Source organism: Phocoena phocoena, chromosome 2 (assembly GCF_963924675.1).
Source record: "Phocoena phocoena chromosome 2, mPhoPho1.1, whole genome shotgun sequence".
In the NCBI taxonomy this organism is placed as follows: Eukaryota; Metazoa; Chordata; class Mammalia; order Artiodactyla; family Phocoenidae; genus Phocoena; species Phocoena phocoena.
This window is the reverse complement of record NC_089220.1, coordinates 36,221,210-36,244,938: the sequence shown is the minus strand read 5'-3', so window position 1 is coordinate 36,244,938 and position 23,729 is coordinate 36,221,210. Positions and strand designations below refer to the sequence as shown.

At 44.8% G+C, this 23,729-nt stretch overlaps 1 protein-coding gene across 1 annotated transcript in view; it reads left to right on the top strand.

The window, feature by feature from the left end:
* Positions 1-23,729, top strand: part of FNTB (farnesyltransferase, CAAX box, subunit beta) — an 83,902-nt gene that overhangs the window by 6,591 nt on the left and 53,582 nt on the right. Inside the window, exon 2 of the mRNA XM_065871234.1 lies at positions 15,316-15,380. Coding sequence (XP_065727306.1) covers positions 15,316-15,380 — 65 coding nt within the window. The remainder of the gene's footprint in view (positions 1-15,315; positions 15,381-23,729) is intronic.

Genomic DNA, 23,729 nt, shown 5'->3' with positions numbered 1-23,729 from the left:
TGTGTTCCCCTTTCGCCATATCCTAAGTGATCAAGTGCCTCATGACTGGAAAAGTGAGAGATGTACTGTTAGGACTAAGTTATGTTATAAAGAGGCTTGGGAGGGCAAGCAAGGGTTTTCTAGGTATGTCTCCACTGGAGAGTTAGAATTGCTGGGTTGTAGGGTCTGTGCCTTTTCAGTGTTATTACCTGCTACCATGTTGCCCTCCATAGTGACTCTAGTAATTTAAGCACTAGTCAGTGGTGTACTGGAGATCTGTTTTGTCCACATCCTCTGTAAGACCTGATATTGTTGGTGGTCAGCGGTCTTAATTTGGGAAAAATAGTATCTTTTACATATGTTCCAAATATCTTCCCCTAGGCTCTTGTTTGCCTTTAACCTTGCTTATATTTATGTTCTTCTTTGTCTTTTTCCTTATAGTTTGGGCTTTTTGAAGAAATCTTTATCCCAAGAATATAAAGATATTCTCCTATATGCTGTTTTAATGACTTGACTCAAGTTTTTCATGTTCAAATTTAATCAACCTGGAATTCATTTATTTATTTTTAGGGTGAGAGATAGGAAGTAATTTTTACACTAGCAACACTTACTGTCCATGTCTTTTCCTTTGATATTGGATTTTCCCATCTCTGCCTTAAACCAAGTTTTCATATATGCATGGGCTTTTAGGAATTCTTTAATGAAAAAAGCTGTTAGAGGAGGATTATTGAATATTATAGCACAGTGATGATAAGCACCTGTCCTTTGAATGATGCAGGTTACTGCTGATAACATAGCCTGTGGATCTGTAGGCCATTGGGAACTTTTTTCTAGTGTTCATTTTGGTTTATGATTTAAACTTAGTTTTCCTTCGTTACTTCTGGAACATCTGATGTTAAAACAAGGTTTTTTTTTTAAGGGAATTGGCAGTGAGGGCAGTGGGTCTCAAACCTGGCTGACCATTAGAATCACCTGGGGAGCTTTTGGTCTTGCCCACCACCCCGGGTTGTACCCTAGACCAATTAAAACAGAACCTTTGAGGGTGGGACCCAGGCATCAGTATTTTTTAAGCTCCTCAGGTAATTCTAATATGCAGCCAGGGTTGAGAACCCATGGTTCATAAGGGATCTCAGCCTTGATAGAGAGGAATGCCAGCTGGTTAAGGAGACTAGGTCAACTCTGACCTCCCTCTGAATTTTGTACTCAAAGTATTAGGATATTTGTTCAGAGGAATGTTTTACCTTCTCACCTTCGTTTATCCTTTGCTAATTAAGAAGAAGAAAAGTGTGGTGAGCAGGTTAAAAAAAAACCAGCAATAATTATAAGTTAAGAAAGTCCTGGGCTTCCCTGGTGGTGCAGTGGTTGAGAGTCCGCCTGCCGATGCAGGGGACGCGGGTTCGTGCCCCGGTCCGGGAAGATCCCACATGCCGCGGAGCGGCTGGGTCTGTGAGTCATGGCCGTTGGGCCCGCGCGTCCGGAGCCTGTGCTCCGCAACGGGAGAGGCCACAACAGTGAGAGGCCCATGTAACGAAAAAAAAAAAAGAAAGTCCTGTTTGACGTCATACTCAAGCATCAGCCTCTGAGCTGAAATACAGTGACTATTACCACTACTTAAAAAAGAAATACCTTTGATCTATCAAACATCAGCATGCATCAGAATCCTCTGGAGGACTTGTTAAAAAGAATCCTCTGGGTGGGCCCCATCCCAGTAGTTTCTGATTCTATACGTCTATGACCTGAGAGTTTACATATTTAACAAGATCAGCTTGGTTGCAGGTAAACTGCCTCTGAGCTACTTGATCTAATGGTTGCTGTTGCTGGTTTTTTAATCCATTCTCCTATTGATGGACAACCGAGCTGTTGCCAGATTTTGGATATAATGAATAATGCTGCTATAAACATTCTTGTAGAAGTCTTTTTATGATCATGTGTTTTCATGGGTAAAAACCTACAGATGGAATTGTTGGATCACAGGGTAGGTGTATGTTTAGTTTTAAACGAAACTGCTGGCCTTTTCCAGAGTGATCAGACATGTTACATTCTCATCAGCAATGTGTGAGGGCTCTGGTTCCTCTACATCCTTGCCAACATTTGGTGTTTTCCCTCTTTTCAACTTCAGTCATTCTGCTGGTGGGTGTGGAGAGGTATTGTTAAAGAAAAAATTATTCATGACAGTTGTTAAAGGAAGACTTTGTTCAAGGAGGACTGCTATGATGGGGTTTTGCAGTAGGGGAGAGAGATTGGGCTCAAGTCTGAAAACAGCAAGGAAAGGTGGGAATTTATAGCCAAGGAGCAAGGTGGGGAGATTGGTGGATGGTAAATTAGTAAGAGGAATCATCAAAGGTAGGTGGGGAATCTGGCTAAACTGACTTAAAAGGATTCCTTGTGAAGGCAGGCCAGTGTGGTCAGACATCACTGGGGGATGGTGGAGGATGAGGAACCTGATCAGATAGTGGGGTTGGGGATTCTGGCTAAACCAACTTAGCAGGATTCTTGCTAAAAATAGGTGATACAATGATGGACACAGAAGTATAAAAGTCAAGGCGTAGTTGGGAGGAGGATTCAGAGGAGCCTGACTAAAGTTTGGTCAAGGAAAGTCTCTGCTGGTGTCACACTGTAGAGTATTTGCTTTTAAATGGACAGAAACACTCTCTAATTGGTTTAAACATTTATTTAGCTACTATACATATAAAGTACTGGTGGGTGTGTGTGCGGATGTATTTGACTTTTCAAAAATCTTTCTTATGCCTAGATAACGTAGTTGTGATGGAATCTTGGTTCCTCCAACTTTTTATTACAAACAATGTCAAATATACAGAAAAATTGACAGTATCTGTTTGTCCTCCACCTAATCCCCCCCCATATAAACTGTTCAAGGATAAATTTTAAAAGAAGATAAAATCAAGACTCACACAAATATAAAATGAACACATGTCCAAGATTTTATTTGACTCATGAACCCAGTAAGATATTACAACTAGTTCAGACAGGAACTCAACATACCACCTTTAAAGTCAGATAGGGAGGCTGAACTAAATTTGCAAATGGATGCAAAACTGGGCAATATTCATTATTACTTGCATTTACAAGTACTTCCATTTTACTAGATACAATTTGTATTTCTGTGGACAGAAATTGTTTGCATTACTATCAGTTTTCTTCAAATTCTACCTCTACAGAATTGTGAGATAGTCTTGTCAAGGACAAAAGTGGAGGGACTTCCCTGGCGGTCCAGTGGTTAAAGACTTCTCGCTTCCACCACAGGGAACATGGGTTCCATCCCTGGTCAGGGGAACTAAGATCTCACATGCCGTGCAGCTTGGCCCCCCCGCCCTCCCCGCCCCCCCTCCCCCCCCCCAAAAAAAGGACAAAGGTGGAGATAACCCAGTTGAAACCATGCAAGTCAGATTGGGACTCAAACCCAGCCAAAACTCGGATTGGGACTTGAGCCCACGAGGCTGGGACTTGAACCTGGCCAAAACCCCAGTCTTCCAACTGAGATCACACACCTGGTTTCAGAACTTAATGAAGCTCAGGTTCTTGATGTCTCAATGCAGAAAGAATTCAGGGAGAGACAAAGTGATAGATAAGAAGTGGATTTATTTAGAGAGAACCACACTCCACAGAGTGTGGGCCATCTCAGAAGGCCAGAGTGGCACCAGGGTAAGGGGTTGTCAGTTTTTATAGGGGTGGGTAATTTCATAGGCTGATGAGTGGGAGGGGTATTTCAGCTATTTGGGGAAGGGGCGGGGATTTCCAGGAGTTGGGCCACCGCCCACTTTTTTTTTTTAATTTTTAAAAAATTTATTTATAGTTGGCCGCGTTATCTTGGTGCAGCGGGGCTACTCTTCGTTGTGGTGCGTGGGCTTCTCATTGCGGTGGCTTCTCTTGTTGCGGAGCACAGGCTCTAGGTGCACGGGCTTTAGTAGTTGCGGCTCACAGGCTCAGTAACTGTGGCGCACGGGTCTAGTTGCTCCGCGGCATGTGGGATCTTCCCGGACCAGGGCTCGAACCCCTGCCCCCTGCATTGGCAGGCGGATTCTTAACCACTGCACCACCAGGGAAGCCCCCGCCCATTTTTTGATCCTTATGGTCAGTCTTAGAACTGTCTTGGTGCCTGTGGGTGTGTCATTTAGCTTCCTGATGTGTTACAATGAGTGTATACTGAGACTCAAGGTCTAGTGGAAGTTGACTTGTCTGCCATCTTGGACCCATTTGGTTCTAATCAGTTTATGTCATGTCCTCCGGCTATGTCATTCTTTCAAGGGTAGTGCCTTGCCTCCTTCCCTCCTGTTTCATTTCCCCCTCAGAGATTTTATCCCATATTCTTTTTTTTTTTTTGCGGTACGTGGGCCTCTCACTGCTGTGGCCTCTCCCGTTGCGGAGCACAGGCGCCAGACGCGCAGGCTCAGCAGCCATGGCTCACGGGCCCAGCCGCTCCGCGGCATGTGGGATCCTCCCGGACCGGGGCACGAACCTGTGTCCCCTGCATTGGCAGGCGGACTCTCAACCACTGCACCACCAGGGAAGCCCCTATCCCATATTCTTATGGGAAGCAGAAGGGTGATGGTCCGTCTTCTGTAACTGCTTCACCCTGCCTGTCAGGGAGTAAAAATCTCTGGATACCTGATCTAGGGGCCCCAGGGGCAATACAGCTCCTTGTTCTAAGTCAGTATGGGCTGGAGTCCTCGCATAGCCATCATCTTGGTGTGGAACTGTTGTAACTGCTTCCAAGGCCTTTCTGTGAATCTCCTTGATGATGAAGCATTTTTTGTAACAGCATCAGAGTACAAAAATATCAGTAAATGACAAAAGGCTTAAAAGGCATGGTTAAACATCTGGTAACAGTGTAATCGATAAAGAAATGTGGTTATAACAGCCAGAGTTACGAATGATTACATTTAACTTAACATACGAAATAATCCTAGTTAAATAGTTCTCTCTAAGATACCTCAGGGGCCCTCTAAAGTACCCCAAAGTTAGCTGGAAATCAAAAGAAACAATTAAAATTTGACATTTGGGAAGCTTGTCAAAAAGTTTCAAAACACTTGGTCAAATAAGATCATAGGTCACTGTGAGACAATACTTATTCCCTAACTAAAGTTACAGGAGATCTCAAAAACAAATACAGATCACTTAAAAGGCAAAGAAACATACCAAATCCAGTCTTGTCCCAGCCCATTCCCAGCAAAATCCATTTACCCAACTAAATTTAATCCAGTCTTAGAAAATCCTGATCATGTATAACTTCAGTATTCTTCATTCTTCACACCTTCTTTTACTAAAAACACATATCTAACTTTTCTTAAAAGTTTTTTTCACATTGAGTTACTTGTTGACAAAGTTGTAACAGAAAAAGGTCTTATTTGACCTCTAATAAACCTAGGTACAACAGAAGGATTATACTTGACATTGATCATTGATGACTCTAACAGGTCTGTGTTAATCAAACCAACAAGCTTAAGCCACCTTCAATACCAGATATCAGTTTAGTACTGAATATTTTTCAGATGACATGAACCTGAAATGCATTCTGGCCAGATTATTTTCTATTTCTGAGTATTTATATAAGCACTGAATTTTTTTTAAGCCAGTTAAGTAGAGCTCTTTTACGAATTCATTTTTGGCAATATCACACGCCTACAACACACATATAGATACATATGAACACACAAACAAACACACAGGCCTCACAGTTCCCATTCCAAAATTTCAGTCCTGAGTCAGATACAACATAAAACCTATCAGTTACAAGGGGTTGGATTCAAATTGGGCTTCTGGCAGATGGAATAAATCAAGGTCACCTTATGTAGATGGTTAAACCCTTTTTACTAGTGTTTACAGAAAAGACACTTAGGATTTCTATTTATCCTTGACAAGTCAAGTTCTAAATTATTTTACCCTCTTTTTTAAAATTTGTGTTTAAAAAGGTGGCAGAGATAAGGGTTCCTGAGAAGACCAGATAGGACATTTGCATCTCAAAGATACTGGCAAGTTCCACCTAGGATGACTGTTTCCCCTTTGTTTAACACTTACAAGTCTCTTAAGATAAATAGGGAAGGTTTGGGGAGTGGTAAAAGGATTGGTGGGTTTTGGATTATTTTTGGAGCCACACCTCCGGTCCTGTAAAGACTACATTTGTAAAACAAGGGCAGTCTTGTTTTCTTTCTCAAAGAATTGGGTGGTTACCTCAATGATATTGAAGGACTGACATACCCATTCATTTAGGTTGGAAAGTTTTACTTTTCCTCATTTAGCTTAGGGGAGAAGGCCTCTTCCAAAATTTCTGTCAGGCTCTGAATATCAGCTATGGTTAGTTTAGTCAGACCAGTGGCCTCCTGTTTTGGTAATCTATTTACAAACATTTTTGAGGATCTTCCCTAGGTTTAAGAAATTTGTGTCTTATATTTAGACACTATATAACCCTTTTTACTTAATAACCACTGGCTGGATACCTTTGGCCAAGCCCAGAACCTCGATAGTCCACATTCCAGGGTCTACTAAGTCTTCTATTTGAGCTTCAGATTATCTGTTCCTTTTTGCTTTTTGTTAGAACCATTTGGTGATGAGGGTGGTTCCCTTGCCCCTCAAGAAACAGAGTGACCCCTAACTTAGTTAATAGATCTCTTCCCATTAAAGGGATGGGACAGTCAGGCACAAACAGGAAGGAATGTAAAAACAGCTGGCCGTTGATCTTGCACAAAAGGGGTTCCAGGAAGGTGTGCCCCTGTCTCTTCCCTAACAACCCCATTATGTATTCCTGAAGGGCTATGTTCTACTTTGGTAGAAATAGGACTGAATTGATGCCCTGCCATTAGGCCATAGCGCTGCTAGGATTGCATCGATCTTCCTGTTTGTACTGTTTGTAACTATGGCCCCATCTTAAGTATTCCTAATTGAAAAACAAAGCCTCAGGAAACCGAAACTTAACCAGCCGCTCTCGCTTCTGTAACTATGCTTGCTGAACCCCCTTTTGCAACCATCCAACCAATCAGACGGTGACTAGTGTCTTTGTTTAAAAGTTAACCAATCAGTGACTAGTGTCTTTGTTTAAAAGTTAGCCAATCAGTACTCCCCACCCCTGAAGGTCGCGAGCTTGTTTGTACCTGTCTATAAAAGAGCTGTACTAAACTCCATCGGGACCTCTTAGCGTCACCGGCAACGAGTGCGTGGAGGTCCAGGTTCGAACCTGCAATAAATGACCCTTGCCGTTTGGCTTTGACTCTTGTCTCTGGTGGTCTTGTGGAGGGGCTCTCGTGACCGTGGGCATTTCATTCCTTATGACTGCTAAGGTTTCTAATCCTCTGGGTTAAGACCAAGGTTGCACCAGTGTCTTTAAGAAATTCTGTCATGTGGCCCACCACATCAATCCACCCAAGGCTCTACATTAGTTATGTAGATGGTATCTCTAGGCAGAGCCACTTTCGGCCTTGGGCCCCTTCAGTCTTCTGATTGCAAAACCATCAATGACTGAGGGCCCCCCCCACCCCCGTCGCTCTCTGGCCTATGGGGCATTCCCTCTTCCAATGCCCGGGCTGTTTGCAAAGGGCACATTGATCACAATCCTCCCTCCAGTCCGTTGTATCCACACAGGGTACACTGGCCTTGTATGGCTACCCATGGACCTTGTGGTCTGCCAGGGCCAGGTTGGCCCAGAAAAGCCAACTTCCCCTTTGGTGTTCTCTGAGTGGACAAAGCCACTGCCGTCATCTGGGCCTTTTGCATATTTCTCTGGGTGCGTTCAGCCTTTTTGACCATATCCCAATTACCGAAAACCAAATAAGCCAATTGGAACAAATTGTTCATCAGAGTCTGAGGACCAGCAGTTGTTTTCTGAATTTTGCTCCTGATGTCTGGGTCAGACTGGGCTATGAAATGCATAGCCAAAAGGGCCTGTACCTCGGGGGAGAAGGGAACCACGTTCCTTCGGGATCCATGGCCCTGTAGGGTGGGTCAGTTAAAATGTACTCAGTGTACTTCCTAGAGTTATCCCTCCAAGCTACACATGCCCTAAATTCCTTTTGGGTTCCATTGCCTAGATACAAGGCCATGGAAATTGGAACACAGGGTACTTCACTCAATTTTAAATTTCCTAACTCATATTGCGGCCAAACCTGATTACATAACCTACTAAGTTTTTTCCGCTTAATTCCTGTTGTCCAGATCTTTCCCAATCCCAGAGTATATGGCCCAGAGGGGTATTGGTTGGGATTAATGCAGCCTGACCCATTTTAGACAAGCTCCTGAGCTGTCCAAAACTCCACTCTTAAGTAAAATCCACGTGCAATTTGGTGAAGATTTGCACTTATGATTTTAGATGCTGTCCCTTCCAGGGTAGTCTCCCAGCGAGGTGTTAGTGCCCAAAAAGTTGTTACAAAGAAACAGCATTGAAGACATCCCCAATGGTGTTGATAATGAGTGGGAGTTGGTCTAGCTATAAATTGGAAATAAAGGGTCAGCACTTATGGGGCTTCCCTGGTGGCGCAGTGGTTGGGAGTCCGCCTGCCGATGCAGGGGACACGGGTTCGTGCCCTGATCCGGGAAGATACCACATGCCGCGGAGCGGCTGGGGCCGTGGGCCATGGCCGCTGAGCCTGCGCATCCGGAGCCTGTGCTCCGCAGCGGGAGAGGCCACAACAGTGAGAGTCCCGCGTACCGCAAAAAAAAAAAAAAAAAAGGGTCAGCACTTGTAAGGGTCAGAGGGAGGGGAGTAAAAGCAATAAAAAGTACACCTTGGTGGTCACACAGGTTTTCTGGGGTTAATGGAAGAAAGAAAGAAATGGAGTAGGAATGAACAAGAATGTAGGAGAGAAACCTCAGTCAGGGAGATGAGTATAGAGATTAACAATTCTGTCCTGGATCTGCTGTTGCATGTGCACAAGCAACAGGATTGACCTACTGGTCAAAAATGAGCAGACATTGGCAGAGCGTCCTCCCCAGTATACCTGGCTCGCAGCATCACAAGGGCCTCTTTAGGACCAAAACCTAACTCTCAGCATTCTTACCTTATCACCATCCCTTCGTGGTTACCAGCTGAAACCATGCACCTCAGATTGGGCCTTGAACCCACGTGGCGGGACTCGAACCCTGCCAAAAACCTGACTGGGACTTGAACCCACGAGGCTGGAACTTGAACCTGGCCAAAACCTACAGTCTTCCAACTGAGATCACACACCTGGTTTTAGGACTTAATGAAGCTCAGGTTCTTGATGTCTCATCGCAGAAAGAATTCAGTGAGAGACAAAAGTGATAGATAAGAAGTGGCTTTAGGGACTTCCCTGGTGGTGCAGTGGTTAAGGATCCACCTGCCAATGTAGGAGACACAGGTTCAATCCCTGGTCCGGGAGGATCCCATATGCCATGGAGCAACTAAGCCTGTGTGCCACAACTACTGAGCCTGCGCTCTAGGGCCCACGAGCCACAGCTACAGAGCCCGCGTGCCACAAATACTGCAGCCCGCGTGCCTAGAGCCTGTGCTCCGCGACAAAGAGAAGCTACCACAATGAGAAGCCTGCACACCGTAACAAAGAGTAGCCCCCTGCTTATCACAACTAGAGAAAGCCCCGGGCACAGCAACAAAGACCCAACGCAGCCAAAACGTAATAAATAAATAAATAAAAAAAAAAAAAAAAAAAAAGAAGTAGATTTATTTAGAGAGAAACACACTCCACAGACAGAGTGTGGACCATCTCAGAAGGTGAGAAAGGCACCAGGGTAAGGGGTTGTCAGTTTTTATAGGGTTGGGTAATTTCATAGGCTAATGAGTGGCAGGAGTATTTCAGCTCTTTTGGGAAGGGGCGGGGATTTCCAGGAATTGGGCCACCGCCCACTTTTTTTTTTTAAAGAAGATGTTGGGGGTAGGAGTTTATTAATTAATTAATTTATTTTTGCTGTGTTGCATCTTCTTTTCTGTGCGAGGGCTTTCTCTAGTTGTGGCAAGCGAGGGCCACTCTTCATCGCGGTGCGCGGGCCTCTCACTATCGCGGCCTCTCTTGTTGCGGAGCACAGGCTCCAGACGCACAGGCTCAGTAGTTGTGGCTCACGGGACAAGTTGCTCCGTGGCATGTGGGATCCTCCCAGACCTCGAACCCGTGTCCCCTGCATTAGCAGACAGATTCTCAACCACTGCGCCACAAAGGAAGCCCCACCGCCCACTTTTTGATCCTTATGGTCAGTCTTCGAACTGTCTTGGTGCCTGTGGGTGTGTCATTTAGCTTCCTGATGTGTTACAATGAGTGTATACTGAGACTCAAGGTCTAGTGGAAGTTAACTTGTCTGCCATCTTGGACCCATTTGGTTCTAATCAGTTTATGTCATGTCCTCCGGCTATGTCATTCTTTCATGGATAGTGCCCTGCCCCCTTCCCTCCTGTTTCACAATGATGGACACAACTTTTCCTTTGGGGGTGTGTGTGTGTGTGTGTGTGTATGTTTATATGTGTGTGTATGTACACGTGTATATATGTATATGACTGGTTTTTTTTCCCCGAATCTTTGAAAGTAAGATGAAGATATTATGACACTTTACCCCTAAATAATAAAGCATGCGTCTCTTAAGAATAATGTTCTTCTACATCAGGGCTATAATATCACACCTAAGAAAATTAAAAGTAATTGTATTATATCATCTAATATCCAATTTATTTTTATTTTCTATGTTTTATTTATTTATTTTTTTGTTTTGTTTTGTTTTTGGCCAAGCCATGTGGCTTGTGATATCTTAGTTCCCTGACCAGGGATTGAACTCTGGCCCTCGGCAGTGAAAGCACGGAGTCCTAACCACTGCACCACCAGGGAATTCCCTCCAATTTATTTCTAAATTTCCCCAATTGTCTCAAGATTCTTTTTATATCTTTTTGGTGTGTGTTTTGAATCAGGAGCCAATCAAGGGTCCTTTATTTCAGGCTGTTTAAAATTTTTGAAGAGCTAATCCCTTGGGACTGAATTTTTTGGTTACTAGTCCTGATGGCATTTCTTATAACATTTCATGTAGCAATGTTTCTGAAACCTAACAGATGCTTTAGGATGTCATCCTCTTCCCAAGAGAGCCATATCACTTTCATTAACATGGTCACAAACTGTGTGCTTTGTGCTCAAGGGAAATGAACCTATGGGCTTTGTGCTGTTTATGCAAGAGAAAATTATCTGCTATTGTAGGGCTGTTAAGAACCCTTTGTATTGTACTCAGTTGATAGCTGCCTTGCCTGTGGGAGCTCTCATGCAGAAAAGAGAAATTAACTAAAATAGAAGAGTCCCTTCCTTCGGGATGGAAAGGAAACATGGAAATTCAAGATAAAATGAAAGGCCAGGGAAAGCAGACATGCTTTAGCATCCCTATGTTGAAGCCAATCCCTCCCTCCCTCCTTCCTTCCTTCCTTCCTTCCTTCCTTCCTTTCTTCCTTCCTTCCTTCCTCCCTCCCTCCCTCCCTCCCTCCCTCCCTCCCTCCCTCCCTCCCTCCCTTCCTAATTCTGATTTGAGAGCTGTGTAGTGTTAGAGTTCTTCATGACTTAGGTAACTTTGTTTTTTAATAGTTACCCCCAGTTCTCCTATATTTAAAGTGAGAATTTCGATAAAATTTTAAAAAGGAATTTAACTATAGATCTTGCTTCATAGACATTATGCAGTTTTTGTGACTGCTTCTCTTAATTCTGTCCCAAAGGCTAAATTTTTAATTCTCCTCATGTTTTGGAGGTCCCCAAGACCACTCCTAGGTTCACTGATTCACTACTAGTGTTACCTGAAAACTGGTTTGCCTCTTGGTGCGTGTTGAGCCAAAAGACACAACGGAGCCAAAGATGGGGAGAAGGAAGGATTTATTACTTGCAGCAAGTAAGGAGAACACTGGGGGTCTTTCCCAAAGCAGTGTCTCTCCCAACAGCAAAATTGGGGAAGTTTTAAGCTAAGGGCACATGCATATTCATGATGGGGCTTGGGTGGTCAACAGAGTCCAAGCTTTAGTTGATTGAAGTCAGAAGTTCAGAAAAGGCCAACATCATCAGCCCTTAGGTTCCAGTACATCTGGTGGTTGAGGCTTCAGGCTACTCTTTACCATTGAAAGAGAACTGGGAGTCTTTATAACTAATATATTATCTTTGCTATTGTTATTTCTCTTGCTTGATAACAGTCAGCGTCTACATTCTTTCTTCTCTTAAGATCATTGATTTCTAAGACCTATTAAAGGGCAAGCATTGTGGCCAGGCTTAGATCCCAGAATGGCTTAGGCCCAAATGGCCTCTCTTATGTCAAGAAAGCCATGACTGGTTTTCTTTCTCCGGGGGCCCTCTACCTTATCTGCTTACACAAAGATTCAGAGAACTCAGCATATAGCTGTACTCATGGTTATGATTTATTATAACAACAGGCTACAGAACAAAATCAGCCAAGGGAAGAGGCTCATGGGGTGAAGTTTGCAGGAAGCGAGGCACAAGCTTCCAGGAGTTCTCTCCCAGTGGAGTCACAGGGGACGTGTTTAATTTCTCCAGCATTGAATTGTGACCACACATGCAGAGCTACCAGGGAAGCTCATTAGAGACTGGGTGCTCATGGTTTTTACTGGGGCTAGTCACATAGGCACCCTCTTTCTAGCATAATTCCAGACTCCCAGAAGGAAGATAGCTGTTCACCATAAACCACGTTGTTTATACAGTTTAGGATCAGTGAGCCTCTCTTATCAGTTCTGGGAATGGTGAGAGCCCTCCTGAGATCCAGGCTCCCAGACTCCAGCCAGGGTCTACCTTTCAAGTAGGCCTTTCTAAGGATAGTAGTCTCAGGCCTGCTGTGTTAACTCTTTTGTATACAGCTAGCTTTCTTCCTTTCCTTCCACTATGCAAATTAGAACATTCAAAGAATGCTTACATCCTCCCAGTGACAAAATTACTACGATTTATATCACACTAGCAGACTGTATTTGGAGAAGGAGAGGCAAAAGAGGATGTCGCATATTTTGGGGATTACTTTCATTTTCTTATCCTCAGATGACTAGTTTTAAATTTCTATATTAATCCATTACTATTTGTCAAAAAAGATACAGGCTTATTGCTAGTATTATTTTAAAAGTTGTACTCTAAAAATCATACTTTGTGCTCTGAAGTGATCTTTTTCTATTAAAAAATACACTAGTTCCTAAAGACAACTCACAGAATGGGAATATGACAAGGAACTTGTATCTGTTGATAGAATATATAAGGACTTATTACAATTCATTAATAAAAAGACAACCCACTTTAAAAAATGAACAAAAACCTGAATAGACATTTCTCCGAAGAATATCTACAAATGGCCAATAAGCCTGTAAAAAGATGCTCAACATCATTAGTCATCAGGGAAAGGCAATCAAAACTATAGTGAGGGCTTCCCTGGTGGCTCAGTGGTTAAGAATCCACCTGCCAATGCAGGGGACACAGGTTCGAGCCCTGGTCTGGGAAAATCCCACATGCCACGGAGCAGCTAAACCCGTGTGCCACAACTACTGAGCCTGCACTCTGGAGCCCGCGAGCCACAACTACTGAGCCCACGTGCTGCAACTACTGAAGCCCACACACCTAGAGCCCATGTTCCACAACAAGAGAAGCCACCACAGTGAGAAACCCGTGCACCGCAATGAAGAGTAGCCCCTGCTCGCTGCAACTAGGGAGAAGCCCACACGCAGCAACGAAGACCCAACGCAGCCAAAAATAAATAAATAATTTATTTAAGAAAAACAACTAGTGAGATACTACTTGACACACACTAGGATGGCTATGATCAGAAACATAGATAATAATGTGTTGCTGAGGATGTGAAGAAGAAATTGGAGCTCTCATATACTGCTGATGGGAATATAAAATGGTACCACTGCTCTGGAAAACAGTCTGGCAGTTCCTCAAATGATTAAACATAAAGTTATCATAATGATCCAGCAGTTCCACTCATAGTGATGCCGAAAACTCGACCTCTGTGCACTGGGGCTGAATCGAATCTTGGAGATAGAGTTTCGGGTGAAGTAGAAAGAATAGCTTTACTGCTTTGGCAGGCAAAGGGGGAAACAGCGCGCTCCTGCCCAGAAAAACTGTGTGTCCAAACCTGGTAGGCAAATATTTTTATTTCATGATCTTCCTGACATATGTTTCTTGTATTTTTTTTTTTTTTTATCCTTTTCAACGTATAGCCAAGGAAGGCACGACTGAAAAATGCAGTCTGTGTTTCATTTAGGCTGGTGCTTTGTATTAGTCCCACATCAGTGTCTGGCATGGAGAAAGCATCGTGAGGGGTCTGGGAGAACGTTCTTACTTCTTCTGAGTCGAATTCTCACAGTGACTTCAGTCTGTTTTTTGAAGTATTATAAATTCTTGGCCAGCTAATCCCTGAAACTCATGTTCAAAGGCAAATACCAAAGCATATCCTAAAACCAAATATAAATGAATTTTAGATGGGCTGCCATTTTAGCTGACTCACATCACTGCTCCCCTCATCGTGATTTTTGGAAGCTTGTCAAAAGGACTGGAAGCTCTAACTCAGGTGTTTCAGAAAAAACTAATGCATTTTTGATATTTCCCAGAGAGGACATTATTATATATCTTGAAATCTCAGCAAGGACTTGCCTCACCACAAAGCAGGGATGGCCGTGAAGGTGAAACCCTGTATCCCGTTGACCAGCCCCCTCCTGCACGGCCGTACCCTTTCCTTACAGAAGCTGTGCTGTGTGACCACATCATGGTGTATCTTCAGAGGAGACAGGTCATCTCATTCCTTTTGTGACCTAACTTTCCGAGATCCTTTGTTTTATGGGACTGTGGAATCTGGTGTGTGACACAGGTCCAATGACCAGATGTGCTATTTCTTTGGTGTTTCCATGATTGATGTTCTTGTAAATCCCTTTGGGGATTTTAATACTGTTCAATCTATATTTAAACCATTAAATCTGACAATAAGAAGTAGGACCCTTGGCAGAAATTAATTGCGTATTTGAGAATGGCCGGTTAACGAACACCTAAACAACTTCATAGAGCAGGCAAGAACAGGTCTTTCAAGCAAAAGGGGTCCATCTTCACCTGCTCCCTGAGTAACTGGTGACAGGGTGCCAAACTCCAGAATCGCCATTAGTTTGGATATCATGGATTAGTTTTCTGGAGAAGTCGGTTGTGATGCTAATGTGGTACAGGACATTCTTTCTCTCTCTGTCCTTGTCCCAAGCCTGTCATCCTGCAGAGCCCCTGAATGCAGTCTTGTTATGCTGAGAGGTACAAAGTCACTCCAAGGAACTCTAGCCGGTAGGCATTTGTGGCAGTAGGAACATAAAGTTGATAAAGGTCTCATCTGTATTTGTTTTCTCTCTCCCATCTCCTGCATCCTTACCAGGCAAAAGTAGAAGAAAAGATCCAAGAGGTCTTCAGTTCTTACAAGTTCAACCACCTTGTACCAAGGTAAGCTGTGGTTAAGTGTTTGAGGGGATCCGGGAAATACCATCTCCCATGGGAGCCTTTCTTCTTTCCTCCTTGAGCTTGTCCAACCTCAGGGGATGAGTCTGATGTGAGGCTCCCTGGAGATGCTCCTGACCCCAGCTCCTGCCACTATTAGAATACTGTCTAGAGGAGCCGCTCACTTGAACTGAGCCATCAGGTGTTACATGGGGATGCCCTCAGGGCCTGAACTCTGAGCTCTGAAGGTGGAGAGAGGAAGTTCATGATCTTGAAGCTTAGTTCTGACCTGCTGTGCTGGTGTTCAGAACTCTCAAGCTTTTCATATAACACTTTGAAACAGATGTAGAGTCCAGGGGGATGGCAAAGGATGGCTTCCTTTGATGTGTATTATGACTTGACTGGGAAAATGTGAGAAGTTTGAGCTTCTCCCAGCCTGGCCTTTACTGGTGACTGCAGCAGATTCCCGAGGGCGACATTTCAAGTGAGAGATAGAATGCCTTTTGTTTTCCTTGGTGCTTAGTAAGTTGAAGCCTTCTGAGCTCTTTGATGTCAGAAATTCCAAAAGGAGGGTTATAAGCAGAAACTTATTGATTTGAACCTTCATTTTCTCTTTTTTTCCCCCAGTTTTGTAATGTATCACACTAGGATTTCATAAGGTTATTTCATTTATTAGCATTTCTCTTCTAATCATAGATTGCTTCTCTGAAACTGTCCTGTGTTATCTTTCCTGATCAATAGTCCAAATTGTGTTTGGTCATTGTTTTATCTTAATGTTATAGCACTTTTCCTTGACAGTCTCTGGACGTAGTCTAGTTGGGCCGCTGGCTGATTCTCTCTGGATGGGAAGCTGAAGGGTCTGAGGTCCAGCCTGACCTCCTTTGTCATGTCTCCCAATTTCCTGAGGCCTCCTAACACACTAACTCCTGGCAAGTCAGTCTCTGGGTACTTCTGCTTACTGGAGTATTACAGATATTTCTAGCCTGAGTTAACTTTGTGTCTTTTTTTGGGCACCATTCCATTTTGCCTTTATTTCCATGAGAAGAAATTTAGTTAAAATATTCTGATTAGCCAAGGCAGAAAACAGTTGGAAAAATGGAAAGACAGGTGGAAAAGTTCTCTTCATCTTTCTTCCCTAGAGCAGAAAAGGAAAGCATCAACTAACCAGAGGAGTCTTCTTCCAAACTGCTAACCTAAATTTCTACTTTAACTCGTAGCCCAGACCTCAATAAATGAATTATTGCTTTTGTCGTGAGCCACAGTTGGAGCTTAGCAAATGACACCATTTGTGTAAACAGCTTGGGGAGAAGGAGCTCTCTGCCCAGTACAGGCTGTTTCCCCAGAGGTGGTAGTACTTGGTGATGGTGAGGGGCATGGTGGCTTCAGGAGGGGTTTGTGGTTAGAGTTGCATCACGATGACTCACCTGATTGTGCTCTGAGTCACTGTGCCCTGTCTCCAGCTCTGTGGACACATATCCTCTGTATTTCCAAAGGGATCTTTGATCATTTGACGTTCCTTTTTCACCCACCATCAGAATAGAGCCCTTGGACTTTCCTTTTATTCTTACTGAGAGGGGAGGGAGAATAGGAGGTTATAATCTGGGAAGAAGCTGTGTTTTGGGAGTGGTGGTAGAGGACAGTAAAGGAGTAAAATCCCCTGATTCATAGGTCTTAGGTCAGGTGTGGGTGGAAAACAAAAATGTTTCTGTTGGGTTTGTATCCTTTGTGGAAATAGAATATACCAGGGCTCTGGGTTTATGTCAGGAATCTGACATTTCCCATTTTGTCATTGTTGCCTATGAAAATGAGTGTTTTAAAGGATGCTAATTAGCATCTTATGTCACGGCATGCTAATTAATATTAGAGATATTACACACTGTGGCCAAGTGGCTGAGAATGTAAATCAACTTATCAACATAAGGCTGGAGCCAAACATCTTCACCATAGAATGAACTTCTGGGGTTTAAGAATAAATATGAAAATTTATCAGCATTTTAAATTACAATTACAATATTTAACATTTTAGTAGTCAAATTTTAAAAGTCTAGTATTATATTGCAGGAATGAAACTTCCTTGTTAGCTAAAGTGAATATTCAGATAGAGCAATTAATCTAGGTGACATGGCTTGTTTGTGTTTCTGAGGTCATGCTGCTGATCAGATGTGGCAGAATCACACACACTCCCAGGATCATTGACCATGCCCAGGTCCAGGGATGCCAGGAACGATGCTGAGCGGGGCCTCCATGTATTCAGCCTTTCAGAGCCACTGCCAAATAGAAGATTGGGCTGAAATTCAAGGCTGAAGCTGAATGTTGTTACATTCTACAGTTTATTCCCCATCCCAGAAATGATTTTCCTCACTCTCAGACTGTGAAACATGCATTCTCTCCTGGAGTGAGGTGGTCCCTCCCAAGGAGCTTTTGGACCATGCTTTGAACAGTTTTGTTTATCAGTATCCTGCTTTCCCATAAAAGTTAATTTTTCTTTCCCTGTGGTTAGTCGTTCTCACAGTTTCACATGCTTATGAATTTACCCTTTTCCATGTATTATATTAGCTTTAGTAAGACACCTGAAATGCATAAACCACACACACACACACACACACACACACACACACAGTCACATAAAATTTTTAAATTGTCAGGGGGTTCCCTGGTGACCTAGTGGTTAGGATTCCGGGCTTTCGCTGCTGTAACCCAGGTTCAGTTCCTGGTCTGGGAACTGAGATCCCTCAAGCTGTACAGCATGGCCAAAAAACAAACAAACAAAAAATTGTTTTTTTATTGGGATAAAGTAGCCTGGTGCTCCTTGTAAGGGGGAAATATTGATAATGCTAATAGAGCACTAAAGGTTAAGTGTTGGCAGTTGCTCTAAAGCCAAAATGCTCTGAGTTAAGCTCTCAAAGCAGTTTCCATACGGGCACCTGCTCAGCTTCCATGTTTTCTGCCATTTCGCTATGCGATGATACTTTAGCATTTTCCAAATCCTGAGCAGTTAAAAGATGTGTACCTTCATACTGTTGTTCTTTCCAAGGTTCATACAAGTAAGTTCATCTTCCCTCCCACTCTCTCTCAAGTGACTTATTGCTTATGTGCCAGAGGCTTACTTTTTGACTGGAGAAGCCCCTGGCTTTAGTGGGTTTAAAACCCTCCCAGCAGCCAACAATGGACTGAATCCCTGTTCTCTCATCTGTCACAAACAAAGGCATGAGTCTCAGGGATGGTCCACGTTTAGGGGGAGGGAGTGTGTTTGCTGTCATTCAGTTTGCTGTGTTCATTTAAAGTCATTCATTCCTTCACCCATTTGGCAACGGTATCTAGGGGCTCAGGCACTGCTGGACTCTGGGAACAGGGTGAGCAAGGCTGACCCAGGTTCTGCTCCTGCTGGGCTCTCAGTCTCATGGGGAAGGTAGTTATTAAACCAATGAATTCAAAGAACATAGTTACCAAGGGGGTGACTGTCTCTTTCTTTAAAATATAAATTTCTTTTATTTATTTATTTTTGGCTGCGTTGGGTCTTCGTTGCTTCTCCCTAGTTGACGCGAGCGGGGGCTACTCTTCGTTGCAGTGCACGGGCTTCTCACTGGGGTGACTTCTCCTGTTGCAGAACACGGGCTCTAGGTGCGCGGGCTTCAGTAGTTGGGGCTCGCGGGCTCTAGAGCTCAGGCTCAGTAGTTGTGGCACACGGACTTAGTTGCTCTGCAGCATGTGGGATCTTCCCGGACCAGGGCTCAAACCCGTGTCCTCTGCATTGGCAGGCGGATTCTCAACCACTGTGCCACCAGGGAAGCCCGGAGGTAACTGTCTTAAGAAGGGAACGTGGCGCTCCGAGAGAGAGTAACAGGGAGGGTGTAAATTAGGTTGGATGTAAATTAGGGAAGGTGTCTCAGTCTATTCGGGCTGCTGTAACAACTTCCTGTAGATTGGGTGACTTAACGTTTATTTCTCACAGTTCTGGAGCCTGGGAAGTCCAAGATCAAGGCACCAGCAGATCTGGTGTCTGGCGAGGACCCGCACCTCTGGTTCATAGATGGCATCTTCTCACTGTATTCTCACCTGGTGGAAGAAGCTCTCTGGGGTCTCTTTTTTTTTTTTTTTTTTTTTTTAAATTTTATATATTTATTTATTTATTTATTATTTTTGGCTGTGTTGGGTCTTCATTTCTGTGCGAGGGCTTTCTCTAGTTGCGGCAAGCGGGGGCGACTCTTCATCGCGGTGCGCGGGCCTCTCACTATCGTGGCCTCTCCTGTTGTGGAGCACAGGCTCCAGACACGCAGGCTCAGTATTTGTGGCTCACGGGCCTAGTTGCTCCGCAGCATGTGGGATCTTCCCAGACCAGGGCTCGAACCCGTGTCCCCTGCATTAGCAGGCAGATTCTCAACCACTGCGCCACCAGGGAAGCCCTGGGGTCTCTTTTATAAGAGCACTAATCCCTTCATGAGAACTCTACCCTGACCACCTAATCACCATGCAGAGAGGTCCCCACCTCCTAATACCATCACACTGAGAATTAGGATTTCAACATAAGAGTTTTGGAGGGATGTAGACATTAAGTCTGTAGCAGAGGCCTCTCAGAGAAAGTGACTCTTAGGCTGAGACCTGGGGGGTGAGTAGGAATTGGCCAGTTTAGGAGGTGGTGGGACTTTTCCAGGCAGAGGGAAAACATGAGCTACAGCTCTGAGACTGAAAAGAGCAGAGTGCACCCAAGGCAGTGTGACTGGAGCTTGGTGAGGGCATGGGACTGTACTGTACATGCTGCACGGTACACAAGTATTTCTAAGTTACTTCTCCAGCAGTGGAACCAGGCTGCCAGTATCCTAAATATATGCATTTATTTGGTCATTCCTGTGTGTCCCAATCTCCCACCCCTCTCTCCGCAGCCACACAGATGCCCTCCTCAACCAGTTGAGCACTCGTGCCCTGCCGCGTGCCCTGCCGTGTGCCCTGCCACCCCACTCCTGCGCAGAGCCTGGCTTGTTCTGCTCCACCTGATTGAATGGCTTTGGGGCTGAATTACTCAGAAAGGAAAGGGAAAGAGCTCTAGCTTTTCTTTTCTAACGCCCTACACAGAAAAGAGTTTTAGATCTAGAGGTGACTTTAGAATAAAAGAATGGTAAGAGTATTGGTTTGCTAGGGCTGCTATAATCAAATACCACTGATGGGATGGCTTAAACAACAGAAATTTGTTTTCTTACAGTTTGGGAGGCTGGAATTCCAAGATCAGGGTGTTGGCAGGGTTGGTTTCTCCTGAGATCTCTCTCCTTAGTTTGCAGAGGCTGCCTTCTCACTGTGTGTTCACATGGCCTTTTCTCTGTGTGGACTCCTCCCCAGTGTCACTTACTCCTTTTATAGGATCACCAGGTCCCATTTAACCTTAAATACCTCTTTAAAGGTCCTATCTTCAAATGCAGTCACACTGGGGGTTAGGGCTTCAACATATGAAATTTGGGGATGGGGGAGACACAATTTAGTCCATAACAGTAAGGCTCTTAGTACAGTCTCTGGCTGACCAAAAGAAACTGGATATATGTCCCTTCAATTTAAAAGAATCATAAACCTCAAAGAAGAAGTTAAAATTCAGTCAGCGTTGTGGCCCTTGAAGCTCTAGATAAACAAAGAAACATTTCCCGAGATTTTAGAATAACATTTACATATTAGCACTTTTGTGTATGTGCTTGCATGCATGTGTACGTGTGTTTATGATTAAGTGGATGAAAGTGAAAGGACAGTTTCCCTTGTGGAAAAAGTCACGGAAAGAAATTTCTCTTCCCCTGCTTGTGGCTAAAGTTGGTCTTCAGATGAAGCCAGCTAAAGGAATTCACTAGTTCCCTCTTAGCAGGGCTCCCAGGGCCTGGCTATCTGTGAGTGAGGCTCGGGGTGGGAGGAGAGCTATTGGGGAGCCCCCTTTGGGCTGCCTCAGGTCCCACCTCTAGGGACCAACTCAGAGCTGCAGAAAAGGTGCCTGAAGCTTCTTTCAGTTAGATGTTTCTGGTCAGGTGAGGCTTCAGGTAGCTTCTTGTCACTTCAGGGTCCTGAGGAGTAGCAGAGTCTCTTCCTCCCTACACATAGAAAAGCCTTTGCCTCTGAGGTCTTTCATTTCCTAGGACGGACAAGCCCCTTGTCAAATGAGAGGAGTGAGAAGACAAGGGAAAGGGTTCATTCTCCAGGGTTGGTTTTTCCTTTTCCCCACAATAAGGGGAAGGATTTGTTTGTGGCTTAATTCAGCTCTCTAGAAATACCGAGTCCTCCAGGGAAGTTTAACCCCTGGCTGACAGGTCTCCTGCAGTGTGGCATGTGTGACCACACGAGAGACTGATGGGAAGCACCCCTGAGCCAGAGTGGATGCCATCTGCAATCTAACCAACCCCTCCTTGTCCTCTCTGCTTGCTCGCATTTTAACTTTCCCTTTGAGGTTTGTCATTCTTTTTAATTGACAGGACACGTACCCAGGGAGAAGTCTCTTTGGGCTAGTCAGAAACTGACGCTACCATTCCTCTATTCTTTCTCTTGTTCATTCGACAGTAAATGTTGAGAGCCTGCTCTGTGCTGGGCCCAGGTGCTGAAGCTAGATGCGCACTCCCTTCACGGGGTTATAGGGTATGCAGTAGGCAGGCAGACCCAACAGGGAATTCCAGTCAGTACCTGGTCCCTTTCCCCAGCATTTCACTTAGGATCACAAAATTTTATTCGCAAGAAACCTTTAATGCTGTCTTGCCCAACATTATAAATGAGATGGAAAGTGTTCTCGTTATTGGAACAGAGTATTTTCCCTTCTCTCCTCTGTGGCCTAGCATCCCAGGGTATTTGGCATATTCAAATTCCTCTGACTGTTTTTCAGACTGAAAAGAACTGACCTGTAGAAAACCCTCTGTGACCTGATCCTTTCATAGTTAGAAGTCAGGAGTTCTGCCTCCAAATTCTGTGCTTGCCCTCACCTTGGATTGGGTTTCTCAGCCTCCTCTCACTTCTTGAGTGGGTCCCTGCCTGCCCTGTTAACGGTCTCCTGCGCCCTCCTGGTTTTTCTCGTCCATCACACCTATGCTGGCCACACTCAGCCTGCCCAGCCAGGGCTGGGCCGCGCGGTGTGCTCTCGTCAGCTGTCCGCTGATCTCATTCCGCTCCCTCACACCTCTACCTTTCTGCTCTTCCCGTCTTACGAGCCCTAACCACAGTACCCCTGTCACTGCTTCTGCTAAAGGGTCCTAGCAAGATTGCCAAGAAAAAAAATCATACAACAGTGCCTTCTGAATGGCTTCATCAAAAGTTTATACTCCTCAGCTTCAGCTGGGCCTTCACTCCGGTTTATCGTCCTTCATTCATCTTGTGTAGATTTCCTAACATATTCCCCCTTATGGGCAACGCACACTCTCCCAGGTCTTGCCTCCTAATTCCTGAGAAAACTGAGGCCGTCCCACGTTTCCTTGGTTTCCCTCTTCCCCACTTCAGAGTCCTCTGTTTGTCTAACTTCACACTCTCCCATTGTTTCTGTCTCTGAGAATGTAGACTCATTCATTATTTTCAGACTCACCTCTCCTCCTGACGCCCTCACCTGAATACACCTCCAGTGCTTAAAGCCCACCTGTCCCTGTGCTCACTGAGCCCTGACCCCTGGACCTCCTTGAAAGAGAAATTGAGTCTGGCCATCTCTTCTTTATGATCTGGAATCTGCTCTCTTCACTCCCTGAACTCTCTTGAAGGTCACCAGCCACTTTATAGTTTGTCCTCTTTTTCCTCACTCTTACTGCACTGTTTGCCACTGTTAAAAACCTCCGTGAGGGCTTCCCTGGTGGCGCAGTGGTTGAGAGTCCGCCTGCCGATGCAGGGGACGCGGGTTCGTGCCCCGGTCAGGGAAGATCCCACACGCCGCGGAGCGGCTGGGCCCATGAGCCATGGCCACTGAGCCTGCGCGTCCGGAGCCTGTGCTCCGCAATGGGAGAGGCCACAACAGTGAGAGGCCCGCGTACCGCAAAAAAAAAAAAACCTCCATGAAATTCTCTCCTCCTGCTCTGCCTGTGAGGCGACACTGCCTTTGTCCTTCCTCTGCTTGTGTACTGCTCTTTACTTCTCTCCTCTGGCTCCTGGTCCTCCAAGTCCTTAAAGATGGGTCTTCCCTCAGTTCTGCCTTCAAACTTTTCTCTCTGCTCTGTCCTCTACTCCTGCAGCTTCACCTGTCACCTGCTTGCAGATAAATGATTCCCAGTTCATCTGTGTCACCTGGATCCCTCTCCAGAGTCTCACATGTGTTTCCAGCGATGTGACTGACATCCCCACCTGAATACATTTCCAGTGCTTTAGCGTCCACCTGTCCACAGTCAGCTTGTCTTGGGCACCGTGCTAGGTGGAGCCCTCAGAACT